At 55.0% G+C, this 14,935-nt stretch overlaps 7 protein-coding genes across 7 annotated transcripts in view; 5 read left to right on the forward strand and 2 right to left on the reverse strand.

Moving 5' to 3' along the window:
- The first annotated feature begins 193 nt into the window (after positions 1-193).
- On the forward strand, positions 194-1,388 carry PPTG_09812 (septum site-determining protein MinC). Its single transcript, XM_008905596.1, has 3 exons — positions 194-536; positions 595-656; positions 723-1,388. The coding sequence occupies exons 1-3, from the start codon at positions 269-271 to the stop codon at positions 1,299-1,301; spliced, it is 909 nt and encodes a 302-aa protein (XP_008903844.1). The 5' UTR covers positions 194-268; the 3' UTR covers positions 1,302-1,388.
- PPTG_09813 (hypothetical protein) lies at positions 1,233-2,361 on the reverse strand. The gene has a single exon (XM_008905597.1). The coding sequence runs from the start codon at positions 2,018-2,020 to the stop codon at positions 1,418-1,420; it is 603 nt and encodes a 200-aa protein (XP_008903845.1). The 5' UTR covers positions 2,021-2,361; the 3' UTR covers positions 1,233-1,417.
- Positions 2,362-2,642: 281 nt separating this feature from the next.
- Positions 2,643-3,828, forward strand: PPTG_09814 (hypothetical protein). Its single transcript, XM_008905598.1, has 2 exons — positions 2,643-3,031; positions 3,109-3,828. The coding sequence occupies exons 1-2, from the start codon at positions 2,687-2,689 to the stop codon at positions 3,724-3,726; spliced, it is 963 nt and encodes a 320-aa protein (XP_008903846.1). The 5' UTR covers positions 2,643-2,686; the 3' UTR covers positions 3,727-3,828.
- Positions 3,829-3,878: 50 nt separating this feature from the next.
- PPTG_09815 (hypothetical protein) lies at positions 3,879-7,888 on the forward strand (the record flags this gene model as incomplete). Its single annotated transcript, XM_008905599.1, has 1 exon — positions 3,879-7,888. The coding sequence occupies one exon, from the start codon at positions 3,879-3,881 to the stop codon at positions 7,860-7,862; it is 3,984 nt and encodes a 1,327-aa protein (XP_008903847.1). The 3' UTR covers positions 7,863-7,888.
- Positions 7,595-10,161, reverse strand: PPTG_09816 (hypothetical protein). The gene is made up of 2 exons (XM_008905600.1): positions 9,686-10,161; positions 7,595-9,586 (listed from the first exon to the last, which is right to left on the reverse strand). Exons 1-2 carry the CDS (start codon positions 9,753-9,755, stop codon positions 7,965-7,967), a joined length of 1,692 nt encoding a protein of 563 aa, XP_008903848.1. The 5' UTR covers positions 9,756-10,161; the 3' UTR covers positions 7,595-7,964.
- Positions 9,950-11,843, forward strand: PPTG_09817 (hypothetical protein). Its single transcript, XM_008905601.1, has 2 exons — positions 9,950-10,199; positions 10,273-11,843. Exons 1-2 carry the CDS (start codon positions 10,146-10,148, stop codon positions 11,626-11,628), a joined length of 1,410 nt encoding a protein of 469 aa, XP_008903849.1. The 5' UTR covers positions 9,950-10,145; the 3' UTR covers positions 11,629-11,843.
- A 123-nt stretch (positions 11,844-11,966) lies between these two features.
- PPTG_22686 (hypothetical protein) overlaps positions 11,967-14,935 on the forward strand; it is a gene marked incomplete at its 5' end in the record, with an annotated part of 6,231 nt that continues 3,262 nt past the window's right edge. Inside the window, one exon of the mRNA XM_008905807.1 lies at positions 11,967-14,904. Coding sequence (XP_008904055.1) covers positions 11,967-14,904 — 2,938 coding nt within the window. The remainder of the gene's footprint in view (positions 14,905-14,935) is intronic.

Below are 14,935 nucleotides of genomic sequence, written 5' to 3' on the forward strand. Positions count from 1 at the left end.
ACTGTCGCGTGAGAATTGCTCTGGAGCTGTGCAGACGCCGCTGACGCATCGGGTAACGACGCCATGTTGCGTAGGCAATTTACTGAAAGCGAAAAACGCGCAACCAAGTATACAATACCTCCCTCAACGTATACTTTTCCATTCCAGGTATACTTTGCAAAACACATATTCGTACGTAATCGCGACATGGTGTTCTCCACATCACCCAAGCGCTGGTAGAGAGTTTGCAGGGTAAACTATTCACTTGCGCTTTGTATCCAGAATCACCATGCAGGGAGCAGTGCTCACTATGCGGCGCAGGGCCTTCTCGCAGCAGGCTCTACGGCGCTTGGAGGAGGTCTCCAACGGCCGACGAGCGTCCACAGTGAAGCCCTCGACTTCCAAGGCGCTGGAGCTGGATGGTCGCTCGTATCTTCTACCCACTCTGACGCTGTCCAAAGTATCATCCAAAGAGGCCAAGGACTCGCAGTTGTTCCAGGCTCGAGCCAACAGATCCACACCCGTGGTTCTAGATCTGCAGCAAGTCTCCAGTGACGGTATGCTTTTTTTTCTTCTTATGCATGCTATTTTATTAATTTATCATTATTTTCTTAGGTTCACCGCACTCGCAGTCAATCAAGAAACATGAACTGAGGAACGAAATTATGCAACTACAGGTAAAACACATTCATTTAACAAGTTTTAGTCACTAAAATACATGCTAAACATTTTTTAAATATTAGGAAGCTGGTTACATGCCGGTGGGTATCACCAACGCCAGTGAAGACGTCAAGAAGGCTGCTGCAGCGTTGAATCTGCCTTATTTCATTGGTACAAGACTGCACTCACAGCAGAAGGCTGTAGTGGCTACAGTGGAAGAGAAGGCAGATGAGGTTCCTACCACTTCCAACAACACTTTCGTTGAAGAAGAAAAATCCGGAGTTTCTGTTGCTGCGCAGACATCAGCGGAGTCACTCCCGCCCATGGTAGTGAGCCACTCGGTGCGCTCTGGACAGCAGATTTTCGCGCAGAACAGGTCGCTTGTAGTGCTGGGCAACGTGAGCTCTGGCGCTGAGGTGATGGCAGACGACGATGTGGTGGTGCTCGGTGCGCTTAAAGGCCGCGCACTCGCTGGTATCGGCGGCAATGTGCGTGCGCGTATTGTCTGCCAGAGTTTCGACGCTGAACTCATTTCCATCGCCCACTGCTTCACGACGTGTGACGACTTGGGGCAGGATGAGACTGGATCGCTGCAGCTGCACAAACCTACGGCCATCTCACTGCAGGATGACCGACTGCACTTCGAGTCGTTGACTGTGTAGAGGCAACAGTTTGCTTGTATATCAACTGTTCTTAATGCGCTTTACTTCTTCTGCATGGAATAAATAATCGGTTCTACACTACACTGGATCAAAGTGTCGTATGTCTCTTGTGTCTGCTACAGCTCGCTGCTCCGTGTCCAGTTGGCTGTGGACTGGAACGTCTCGCACGCGTTCACAGTGTCTTGTAGATCTCGACGGTATTCGTATGTGCTCTGGCAGTCGCGACCGCAGAACGCGCTTGTGTCCGACGCTACAGACAGCGGGCGGAAGAACAGCAGCCCGCAGTTATGGCACGTCACCTGCGCGGTCTTGCGCTGGGCTTGAGTCCTGAACGCCGGAATGTCTGTGGGTGTCCACTCTGCCGTCTCCTTGATGCATTCCTGGTACTGTCGCTGTCGTCGCCATTGTGCTCGAGCGCCAGCTTCCTCGAGTTCCTTGAGCATGTATACGCGCTGCCAGTCACAGCAGTAGCTGTTGCTATTGGTCGCGACACTTGAAGCCTCTGGCGTCTCTACTGTCTTCGTAGTCGCTCGGTTCTCCATGTCTGCAGGACACGAACATGCTCGTGGACGGAGATGCAGCCGACGCTGCACGAACCGCCACGCACGCGCGTAGATGCTGCTGTCGTGGTGACTGCCGCTGGTGCTGGTCGTGCACGTGGCGGTGCTCATGGTGGCGCATTGCGGGGAGATCCTCGGGTTGTTAGTTGGTGCTCGCATGGTTACAGGTTACTGGTTGTTCTTAGTCTGAGCTGGCGGGAGTTTCCTTTTCTCTCAATGAAGAATTTCGGTTGTGAGGTCTGACGTACGCTCGCTGGACTGATCTGAAGACGCTTCGCTTCGTTTGACAGATTGCGAGCCAAATTCTTCGGGACGGGGAGAGGACGATGTTCTGTCGAGAAGCGATGGGCCGGGTGGTAGTTTAGAGGCAACTCGGTCATCGACGAGCTCCGACGCAGTCGCCGCAGTCGGCATGAAGCATCGGAACGAGTCAGAGCGTTTCCCATCTGAGGCAACACGCTCAAGTGCGGAGACCTGGTCGTCAGCCCCATAAGTCGCTTTTCGCTTCAACTTCAGTTTCATTTCCATGCACAGAAGCCCGCAAACCTGTGTTACCGAATATATATATATATATTATTGTACTCGATGAATCAATTGTTTGTATCAATTTTACCCTCTATATTAAATTGTTCTGTAGGAATTGGTTGAAGACATGTTCTCTGGACCGATGCCTTTTGATCATGCGTCATCATTTCTGCGACAGGGTGCAGACTCACACAGAATGATTGCATCAGCTTCGCATCTCAATGATTGCATCTACATTGTGTACGTCACACCATAAAATAGCTGTTCGACCTGTGGCGGTCATTGCTCATCCTGGACACCATGTCAACGACGTTCTTGCGCACGCGCCGCCTGCTGCCGTTTCTGGCAGCGCCCACCGCTCTTCTATCCGTGTCTTCTGCTCATCTAGAAGCCGCTGAACCTGAGCCTGAAGCCACTCCGCCTTTGCATCCCGCCGTGGACTTCGTCGGCGTGTTTGTAGAGAAGGAGTCGGCCGCACGGCTGCGCAAGCAGTTCCCAGCCAAATTTGGCAGCGCTGACGAGCCGCTCGTGGTGGTGCTGCGTTTCCAGCCCACAGTTGAGGAACAGGAGGCATTTGCACCCATTTTGGGCCGCGCTGCCAAGCTGCACGTCAAGGGACTGGCCGAGGACGACCATGCACAGACTGTAAGTATCTAAGGCTCGGCAATACGTTAATTAGACGCGCCTTGACTAAATTTGTGGATCTATTGGGACGTATTCAGGTGCTCGTGGCAGTGACGACGGAGACAGGCGAGTCTCTAGAGTACGAGGGCGCCGCGGAGCCTGCACACGCGACACTGTCGACGTCAGCCGGCGGGCTAAGCGCGGGTTACTCAAGCGTGCTGCTCGAGCGTCTGCGTGCCAGTGATAAGCTGCGCTATCTGCTAGACGACGAGGAAGATACGAACGAATGGACTGGAGAACTGCCAGCGTTTGAGTCCAAGCACCTGCCGCTGTTCAGCCCGTTCCCAGCTGTGGAGGCGAAGATCGTCAAAGTGGATGCCAAGCATAGCGAGCAGCTTGCACTCCAGGGCACTGTATGTCTGTCGTCCCGCTTCGACGTGGCCACGGGTAAATGCCAGGCCCCTAAGGCCGAGTGCGGCTTCTGTAAGTTCATGAAGGCCGGTCCCTGTGGCAAGGAATTTACGGCATGGGAAGCCTGTCTGGACCGCTGCAAAAAGAGCGGAGATGACTTTATCGAGAAATGCGGAGCTCAGACACTGGCACTGCGCGACTGTGTGGACGCCAACCCAGAATACTACCACGTGCTGAACGACGGACCCGATGAAGAGAAGCCGGACGAGGAGACTGAAGTTAAGGCTGAAGCTGAGGAGAAGTAAGGAACAGTTCTCCTTACGCGAGGACGTTCATTTTAGAGAAGCAAAGCTGCTTTCCTCGCGACGACAGCTAAAAGTCCCATTCAACACGGTGTTTTTTTATAAGTGGGGTAACGGGTCGTTACCCCTAGTGTGTTCCTATCGACTGACTGTCAATGGATCGCAGCCACATTGTCACTTCCCTGCTTCGTCCTCTTGCCACCTTAGACAGGTTGAAGAGCATCGATGCAGTGCCAGTGTCTTCGTGGGATAAAGAGGCTGCTACACGTCGACCACAACTGGTGCAGCTTCCGTCGGGGCCTGTATCTGCTCCCAAGAAGCTGCAACAGCAACAGCAACAGCATGCAAGTCCGAACCAACGCTCTGCTACACCATTGCAGCCACTACCGAAAACGTCAGGGATTCGCCTTAACAGGAGCACAAAACGCGTCACTAAAGTCCCCAAGCTTTCATTCACGAAGCGAAGAGGACGAAATGCCATCTCGAACCAGTTCAGTCTCGATGGCGCCAGACAAGTGAATGCCGGAGTATATTTACTGGAGAACGTCAACACTGGTCATCGCTACTTCGGCACGACGTGGGACCTCCAGAATGCTGCAGCCCAGAGCTTCCACGACCTGCAGCTTGGCGTGCATCCTCACCAAGCATTGAGTACGTGTTTTATACTGTACGGCGAAGCAGCTAGTGGTATCCGCTTCCGCGTCCTCGAACAGGTGAGTCCTCCGTCGTCGCCCAAGCCTCCAGTTTATACCGACCAGGTCCGAGCGAAACGGAGACGAATCAAGCGCCTTCTAGCCGGGCGAGAAGCCGACAACAATGAAGACGGCTTCGACGTGCGAGCCATGGAACGGAAACTAGCAACTAGACTGCGATTCCACCATCGGAAGGTGATTCGACGGGCGGCGTACAAGATTGTCCGACGGTTTTTAGTGATGCCGATACTAGCGCGTGCCTGGCCTCTCTGGGTTCGCGCTGCTGAAGGCTGTGCGCTTGTCGAACGTACTGCAGCTACTGTGGAGATACAGCGCGTGGCTCGAGGCTATCTCGACAGAGTTATGGTCGATAAAATACGTCGAGATCGTGCAGCTCGAACACTGCTGCGATTCATGCGACGCTGTCACTTTACGTTAGCATGTAGAAGGAGAGCTCGTAGTCGTCTCGAATCCAAGGCAGCACGTGTTCTCCAACGATCGATGCGCGAGTTTGTAGCGCGTCGCAAAGCTCGAAGACGACGCGACGGAGTGCGCCGATGGCTGGCAGCACGGAAGCTGCAGACACACGTTAGACGACATCTCGCTCGTCGTCTAGTAGACCGCATGAGACTGGATAAACGTCGTGCACGCGCTGCTGTCGATATGCAGCGTACAACTCGAGGACATTTAGCTCGACTGCGAGTGCAGCGCCAGCGCCAGCGGCGTATTGACGACAAGGCAGCCACGGATATCCAGAAGATCTGGCGAGGCTACTCGACACGAACGAAAGTCACACTGCGTAGTCTTGGGGCCCTTTCAACTCATAGACTACATCATTGCTCGATAGATGAGCTGAGAGATGAGGCAGCCAGGACGATTCAACAAGCCTACAGTCGCTGGGAAGCTCGGCGTCTACGAGAACAGAACGAAAAGGCCACGACAATTCGCTTGGCTTACCGTAACTATGTCGCCAGGAAGTTTGGCTGGGCTGCGGTGACTGTGATGCTAGAGACAGCGATGGCGAATCGAATCCAACGCGCCGGACGACGCTGGATGTTCCAGCGCAAGTTACGTCGTGTGGTTAACGAGTTTCGACGGGATAAGGCTGCACTTACCATTCAATGCTGCACGCGTCAACATCACGCTCGATTGAAGCTGTACAGGTTGAGGAAGAAGAAGAAATGCGCACAGGCGATTAGACAGATACAGGCTTTCTGGCGTGGGTGTTGGATGCTGCTTAATCTGCTTGAGCGTATTCTTAAGCGGAAGCGGGAGCGTGCAGCCAAGAGAATCCAAGCCACGTACCGCGCGTGGATAGCACGACGCGAATACGTCGCTATCAGAGACCTGGCGAGACGAAATCGAGCCGCTACGAAGATGCAGTGCATGTTCCGAGCGCGACAGGCTCGACGTGAACTGATGCGACGTCAAGTGGTTCGCCGTCTCGGCGCCTGTGAGAGCTGTCGCTCTCAACTCGCGACGGTCTACCATTTCGAGGCAGAGAGCGAGCTCTGCGCGGCGTGTAGCGACGAATTCGCCAGTCTTGGTGACGCTGTTATGGAGACCATCGATGTGACTGTGTATCGCCGTATTCTCGTGCCGCTGATGAGTGCTCAACGCGCATATCGAGCCTTTCAAACGCAAATGCGACTCCGGTTTGGTACGTGTACGTTGTGCGAGAAACACGCTGTTCGCAGAAGCTGTTGGTCCTGCTTGTACGGCCAGGGCTTCACTGCAAACGTTGGCAAGCGCAACGGAAAGCCAGCGATGGGCTTGACGTTTTGTCGGTCTTGTGATGCTCTGTTTCACGAGCGTAAGCAGCATCAGAGGAAGGATATTGAGCTTGCGTACACCGAAGACGCTGCTGCCGTGACGATACAAAAGTACTATCGCCGGTTCGCACAGCGATGTACGGTAGCAGATCTGCGCTTAGCTCAGCAGACATTAGCGGCAAAGCGTGTCCAGGTGTGTTTCCGACGTCACCGACAGCGTCGAATCACGCGCGCTATCTGCGCGGCTCACAGACGGCAGCAGGTGCTTGAAGCGGGCGCTGCACTCACGATACAGCGTGCAGTTCGAGGATATTTAGCTCGCTGTGAGCTTCTCCATCTCAAGTACGAGCGTGACAGCGCCATCAAAATCCAACGCGCGTTCCGACGGTATCAAGCGAGACGTGTGTACAATGCAGCGGTTGTTATCCAGAGCCACGTTCGCGGGTGGCTGGCACGTCGTGTGGCTTGTATTCTCCGTCAAGAACGACAGGGGAGACAGCAGAACGCCGCTGCGTGCTGCATTCAGCGTCACGTGCGTGGGTTTCTTGCACGGCGACGCGTATGGCACCTGCGTCAGCACAAAGCAGCGGTGCGTATACAATCCGCCTGGCGCGGATACGTCGCGAGGTGCGAGTTACATGCGCTGCAGCTCGAGAAGCAGCGGAGATTCAACGAGGAATTACGCACCAGACTCAGCGCCGTCGCCGCGCAGATCGCCGAGTGTGAACGCGCTGCAGCCACGTGCATCCAGACTGAAGTTCGAGGACGACAAGCTCGAATCGAGTTGTACAGACGGAAACTCCAGGCTGCCAGGAGCGCGCGCGAACAGCTTCGTGATAATGCGGTGGCGCTTGAAGCGGCGAGTGCGACGTGCATCCAGCGTCATGTGCGTGAGCGTCTCACAGCTCCTGTCAGTCACCACCGCCTGCGCGCTCAATGCTGTGCTCGGTGTTTCTTGAGTCGACGCACAGTGAAGCGGATGCGACTGGAAAAGCAGTCGGCTGTGCGGATCCAGCGGGCGTTCCGGTATTCCCGTGCGAAGCGAAGACTTGCTCGACTGGTTGATGATGACACGACGCCGGCGTCTGCGTGGGTCGAGCTCTTCGACGAAGCGAGCGGATGCGTCTACTACTACCACACAGAGACTGGCGAAAGCGTCTGGGAACGACCAGCCGAGATGGATACGTCGCCTGAGGACGCAACCAGCGAGAATGTCGGCGAGTGGGTCGAGTACTGGGACGAAAACGTCGGTACGTCGTACTTCTACAACGTCAAAACCGGCGAGGCCACGTGGGCGACACCTGCAGGCTATCAAAGCAGCAACCTGGAAGACACTACGACTGCAGAAACGTGGCCGCTGAATAATGGCGGCTCGTATTACACGCTTCAACCACGCTCGAAACTGGAGTCAAAAGACGCAGAAAATCAGAAAACGGAGGTGTATGGGGACCAGTACGCGCCGTACGGCTACGAAGATCAGGCGTATTATGACAACAACCATGAGGAGGGAGCTTATTACTACTATGGCGATGGCACGGCGTACGCGTACCCAGACGACGAACCGGTCGACACCGAGTACGACATCAACTACAAGATTTACCTGACGCAGATCGCGCAGGAGCAGCAACAGCAACAGCAACAAGATCAGAAGCCCAACGACACCAAACAGGCTTGAATAGACCACTATCGTGTAGCTTGAACTTTGATTTATTCTCGAGATTGCTGGTCGCTCCTGAATTGCTTATCTACACCGTGGAACATTTCCATCGTGAGTCACTTACCAGGACGGCTGGTAGGCCTGTGCAGCCTGGTTGGCCATGAGGGAGGCCTGGTTGCGTTGCTGCTGCTCACGGTCGCGGATCTGCTGCTGACGCAGACGCGCCGCCTCCATGTTACGTGCGACTTCTTCTTCGTCGCTCTTGGCAAAGTTAAAGCCGCAGCCCATGCAGAATTTGGCCGTGGACTTGCATTCCTTGTTGCACGTGGGGCAGTTCTTGGTACCCGGCTGCGACGGCGCGGACCACGATCCGGACGTTGGGATCGGCGCAGGCAGCGGCACGGATGTGTACGAGGAACCCGACGAGAACGAAGACGAGGACGACAAGCTGGGAGTCGCGGCAGCCGGTGCCACCTTGGTCCCGCAGTGGAGACAGAACTTCTGGGTGGGTTTCAGTGGCTGGCTGCACTTGGAGCAAGCGCTAGGGGCTGTCGGGACTGAATCCGGTGCAGAGAATGACGACGCTGAGCTGACAGAAGACGTAGGCGATGGCGCCATGACTGGAACCGGAGCAGTAGCAGCAGCGACCTTCGTACCGCACTTTGGACAGAATTTTTGTGTCGCTTTGAGTGTGAAATGGCACGACGCACAGCTGTGCTCGCCGCCAGGAAGCGACGAAGACGACGAGTTGGATGCTGAAGAGTTCGTACGTTGCAACGGAGCAGACGAAAAGCTGTTGGCAGGAGTCAGCGCGGGCGACGAGAAGCTGTTACTGGGTGTCAGAGCAGGCGCAGCGACCTTGGTGCCGCACTGCAGACAGAATTTCTGCGCAGGCTTAAGCGCAGCCTTGCAGTTCGCACAGGCGCTGGACGTCGGGGCTGGCGTGGACGTACCGGAGCCTGTCGACGATACCGACATGGTAGAAAGTCTCATGGCTTCTTGACGCAGCTGTTCCTCTTGTCGTTTAGCCTCAAATGCCTTGTGCGCTTCTTCTTCGGCCTTCCGTCGGTTTTCTTCACGTCGAGCCTGTTCCTCTCGCAGTCTTCTGGCCTCCTCCCTCTGCTTCTCCTTGGCAACACGTTTGGCTTCCTGCTTCTTCAGCTCCTCCTGCGCAGCTTGTGCTTCAGCACGCAGTCTTTCGGCCCTTGCTAGCTTCTCCTGAGCCAGTCTCTCGGCATCTTCACGGCGTTGTTTGGCCGCCTGTGCCACCTGCAGATGCTGCTGTCTCTGGGTCTCGAGTTCCTGTTGTCTACGCGCATTCTCGCGCTCCACGGCTGCGCGTTGCTGCGCTTCGTAGTCCGAGATCGCGTTCTGAGCCGAGAGCCTCATGGCTTCAGCGCGGTCGCGAGCATCTTGAGCCTGGCGCTCTGCCTCCTCACGACGACGCGCGGCCTCGTCCCGCTGCGCGTCAATTGCGCGTCGTTCATTCTCCGCTGCAAAAGAGCGGGCTTCATTGTCTCGTGCTGCTTGGGCCTCCACCTGCGCGCGCTGTTGAGCTTCGTACTGCGCGATCGCATTGGCTGCTTCCTGTTGACTGACATCCGCATACGTTTTGGCGTCCTGAGCGCGCCGCTCGGCCGCTTCGCGTGATTGCCGAGCGTTCTCCATGTCCGGAGTTGGAGCGAATGTCACGTGACGCGCGGGCGCTGGCGCGGCCGGCGCTGCGCCAGGAATTGCTTCACCTGAACAGATACATGACGGTGATTATGATACACTCGTTAATCAGGTTGTAGAGGGATTTCCGAAGCGATTCCGGCATGTATGGAAAGAGAAAAACGTACCGCATTCAGGACAGAAGGCCCCTTGTAGATCCGGGGCCAGATAAGAGCCGCACTCGCCGCAGAAGCCCATGGAGACGAAGGTCGAGGAGGGGGAGGTCGATGCCGATTATGGTGTGTTAGTCGTGTGACAAGTTCGATGGAATTCCACGCTCTGATTGGCGGTTAATCGAATATTGTGGTTGAAGCTGACGTACCGTGTATCGTCTCAGTAAGTACGATCGTTGAATCGTCGCTGTACCCATCTCTTGGAAAATTCCCCGTCTAAAGCGATCCATCCGTCTGCCCCCTGTGATCGCCACGTAAGACCCGCAAAAGCTCGACAGCGTCCAGTAGGATCAGCGCTGCACTTTGAGGCGACTTCGTGCAGCCCACAGCTCGTTCCACACACCCCGCTGCAGCTCGTCGTGTCCGCACGCGTCTTGTCTATCGTCCGCATACGCTCATACCTGATTATTTCGTCATGGGCGCCATGGACGTGCTGAAGAAGTGGGACTTCTACAAGAAGATCCCTGAGGTGCACTCTACTCTCTTTGTTGCTGCTCTTATCGCCATCTAATGTTGCTATCATTATAATGCATTAATTACAGGACTTGACGGTGAGCACACTGCCCGGCGTGAGTCTGTCCATCGCCGGTTGCTTCATCATGTTCCTGCTCTTCATCCTCGAGTTCAACAGCTACCTCACGGTGGACTACAAGTACGATATCGTCATGGACGAGGGTCTGGACCAGACCATGCGCATCAACTTTAACATTACAGTGCCCGACTTGCCTTGCGAGTTCGCGTCGGTCGACGTCTCGGATATGACAGGCACGCGCAAGCACAACATGACATCCGACATCTTCAAGATCCGTCTGGACCAGAAGGGCCGCATGGTCGGTCTCGCAGAGGAGACGCAGGTGATGCCCCGATTCGCTGAGGACACGGAGTACGGCGATCTTCCCGAATCGGACGCTACCGTGACCATCTTGGACGAGGAATCCTTCGAGCCGTTCCTGAAGGAACACCACTATGTGGCTGTGGACTTCTACGCCCCGTGGTGTGTGTGGTGCAAGCGACTGGAGCCTGTCTGGACACGCGTAGCCAAGACACTACCGTCGCTGCATTACGGACAGCAACTGCGTGTTGCCTCTGTCGACTGCCAGGCTCACCCACAGCTCTGTATGAAGCAGTTCATCCGTGCATACCCGACCATTCTGTTCTATAAGGACGGCGACGTATCCCCCGTGGAAATGTACTTTGGTGACCGTACTGTGGAGGCCTTTGTGGACAAGTTTAAACAGCTCATGGCTGGCGAGATGGACGCCGTTGAAGCTCGTAAGAAGGAGCTGTTCGAACAGGACAAGAAGGATGCACGTGAACAGGGACGCGCAATTGCTCGCTCCGCTGTCGGACCCGAAGGTTGCCGTCTGTATGGACACTTGTACGTCAAGCGTGTGCCCGGTAACTTCCACATCCACTTGGCGAACCCGGCGTACTCGATGGACTCGTCGCTGGTGAACGCGTCGCACACAGTCAGCGAGTTGTGGTTCGGCGAGCACTTGGCACCCGGCGACATGTCGAGATTGCCACGTGACGCACAGACGCAGCTGTACACGCATCGCTTGGACAATCAGGACTTCACGTCGTTTTACAAGAACCACACGTACGTGCACTACATCAAGGTGGTGACCAACTCGTATGTGCAGAGCGACGGCTCGGAGATCAACGTGTACAAGTACACGGCGCACTCGAACGAGTATCTGGAGACGGACGACCTGCCGTCCATTATGTTCCGCTACGATCTGTCGCCCATGTCGGTGCGTATCTCAGAGGACTCGGTGCCGTTCTACCACTTCGTCACGTCGGCCTGCGCCATCATCGGCGGCGTCTTCACGGTCATCGGCATCGTCGACCAGATCATCCACCAGACGGCACGTGCGCTGAACAAGAAGGTGCTGTAAAAGCAATCAGATACGCAAGGGTTGGAATAACAAGCAGGATGATAACGTAGCAACTAGCTAACAAGTAGAACTGCTTGGAGTGCCACGTTAAAGTCTAAACTAGCTGATTGACAGGATGTTCGTCTTGTTCCCTCTGAGAAATAATGTCGGAAAAGTGCTCATAGCATCCTCCGTAGTACATTTGACTCTATCAATGAATAACTAGTATTATGCATAAAAGCACTCTACTTGTTATTGTAGTGCCCGTCCAATCCGATTGACTATATTTTCGTATGCGCCGACCGAATCAGGACCGCCCAGTCCCTCCATATTCAAATCCCAGTCGTGGGCAAGGTGCTATGGAGGACTCTCCGCTCGCGGAGGCGTCCCACGCGCCGTCCAACAACATCTGGCACGTGGACTACAATGCGACTGTGGCGAAGGACGCAGCCATGGGCTGGCAAGGTATGGGCTTCGTGCTGGGCTTCAACGGCGTCATGTTCCTCGTGGCGCTTGCCATCTTCCAAAGAGGCGCACGCAGCACGCGCTTCAGCCTCTTCCGCTTCGGGTCCAGCTCCATTTTATCGGCCAGAGCGCAAGAAGCCGCTCAGTTTACACTTAAGAAGTGGGGCGATCTCCTGTGGCGCACTCCCATTAGAGACACGGACGTGGAGATGCGACTGGGTCCCGAGGGCACGTTCTACCTGCTCTACCAGCAGTACACGGCGCGTTTCCTGGGTGTTCTCAGTGTATTCGCTATGGTAGTTTTACTTCCTCTTTATCTCACTATTGGAGCCAACGCCATGCAACAAGTGGAAGCAGCAGCAGAGGCCGCAGTCAAGGGGATTGAAGCCATCGCACAAGGCTCGACTGATGGAGCCACAGACCTCTACGCGGTGGACGATGCTGCCAGTGAAATGACAAGCGGCAGTGCAGCTCAAGAGGATGATACGAAGTGGTGGTCTTTCGCTCATGCCACGATCCGAGTCATGCCGCACGAGTCCCCGTATCTGTGGGTACCGGTAGTCATGTGTTACTTGACAACAATTGCGTTTCTACTGTACTACAGACAACTCAGTGCATTGGCTACAATCCCCACTCATAACCCGAGACGAGACCACAAACTGGCAGGGTTAACACAACGCTCGTCGTCCATTATGTCGAATGGCACCAGTGTAGCCACTGCGGGCCAGACAGCGGGAGAAGAGAAGAGTGTTAATGCTGCAGAGGACACAGTTACGCCAGAAGTCATTGTATCGCCAGGTAAGGCGAAGACAGAGGCAGAGGATCCGGAGAAACAACCTCTGCTGGGTAAAGACAAGGAGATGGCTACATTGGACAAGACTCCGGAGCGTACCCATCTTATCGGAATGCAGCCATCTTCGTTAAGCAACCGATCGCTGTTTGTGGACCGCGGAGTACCCAAGAACCTCCGTGAACAGCGCATGTTACGTCTATTGGATGAGGTCTTTCCTGGCTATGTGGAGGATGTGAGTGTAGTGTTTAATCTGGCCGAGTTCCACAGTCTACAAGCTCGTCGTCGTCAAGAAGAGACGGATTTGGCTCGTATGAAGATCCTACACCAACGCGAACTTAATGGGGAGAAGCCGTCGTGGTCGCTGCGTTTATTACCTGGCGGCGTGATGATCCCGTCGCTTCGATTGGTGTTTACCAATTTGTTCTGCTGCTTCAGATGGTGCGCGAAGCCTGTTCCAATGGAGGAACAAGAGGAGCAGCTTGCCAACCACATCAAGAAACTTCGAGAGAAGGAAATGACATGTCTGTCTCGTATTTTACATGAGAACAAAGGAGCAGGACGCGCGTTCGTCATCTTCAAGTCCGCCAGACTGCGTGCTCGCTTCGTCCGTCGCGTTAGGAACCAAAGTATCACGTCCATCTTGGCTAGATTCCCGGAGCATTCACAGCCTCGACTGGTGCGGTATGTGCGTGAACTGGGACTGACTCGATGGCATCTGGAAGCAGCACCTGAACCCGATGATATTGACTGGCAGAGCGTGTCCTTCCCGTTCGCTAAGCGCACAGTTGTGGTGTTGCTAGTGAACGTCTGCATCCTCGTGGTTCTGCTACTGTTCACGTCTCCAATTGCAGTGACTTCAGCCATTTCCAGCAGCTCTTCGTACTCTACCGGGGCGGCTCAGTCGTTGTCGGACCTTGTGGCTCAACTGGGTGATCTACTGAGGAAGGTGTCGCCTCGTATGGCCAAACTACTTGCCAACTACATCCCAACTCTCATCCTGGTGATGATCAACGCAGTGCTGTTGAATGTACTTCAGATCGCCGGTCGTATCCAGCCTATATCGACAGACTCAGCGAAGGAACGCTTGATCCTACGTACAGCTTCCGTGTACTTGATCTTCAACACCATCTTCGTCCCCAGTCTGGCGTTCATGTCCATCGACGCCGTGTTGCTGTATCTAGAGGATGATGGCGAGGTGCTGGGTATGCTGGGTACGTTGTTCCTGCACAACTCCGGGATATTCTACGTGGACTACATTCTCCAGCGCTGCTTCCTCGGGACTGCTCTGGTGCTGCTACGTGCCACTGAGTACGTTAAATTCGCATGGGCCAAGCCGCGTGCATTGACCCCAAGGGAACAGGTGCAAGCTGTGGAGGCGGATCTGTTCTATACCGGTACACAGTCGGCCATGCAGATCAGTACGCTGACTGTAGTGCTCATGTTCAGCACCGTCGTGCCGTTGATTCTACCTCTAGGCACACTCTACTTTGTGATGCAACACGGTGTGGACAAGTACTCGCTCCTGAATGTACGACGTCGCATCAAAGGACGCGGTAGCATCGCGCGCACTGCCACCCATGCGACGTGTGTGAGTCTGTTACTGTATCAAGGTGCCATGAGTGGCTTCATTCTCGAACGTGGCACCACGACGCAGAGTGCTGCCGTGCTCGTGTTGCTTATGGGTACATATATCGTCGTGCTGTGGGGTTACGTACGTGACAAGGAACAGCAGCACCACATGATCGCACGTAGCGGACACAACAGCTTGGAGCACAGCAACAGTCTGCAGAGTTCTGGTGTACCCATGAAGACTGAGTTCCCGTTAAGTATGTTGAATTCCAGTCTCCAGCCATTGGAAGAAAACGATTCGAAGGATCAGGAACAAGGTAAAGAGCAAGGAGAGCCCGAAGAACCACCTGCAGGCGACGAAGAGGCTTCGACTGCAGAGTCAGCGTCTACTCGACGACCACTGGAGACACTCAGCGAGTCCTCGGCACTGCTGATGCTCCCGACGAGTAGCGACCCGGATCTGTTGACGGGTCTTGATGCCGATTCGAGCGAGTTATACCG

The sequence above is a fragment of the Phytophthora parasitica genome (genome assembly GCF_000247585.1).
Source record: "Phytophthora parasitica INRA-310 unplaced genomic scaffold supercont2.21, whole genome shotgun sequence".
In the NCBI taxonomy this organism is placed as follows: domain Eukaryota; phylum Oomycota; class Peronosporomycetes; order Peronosporales; family Peronosporaceae; genus Phytophthora; species Phytophthora nicotianae.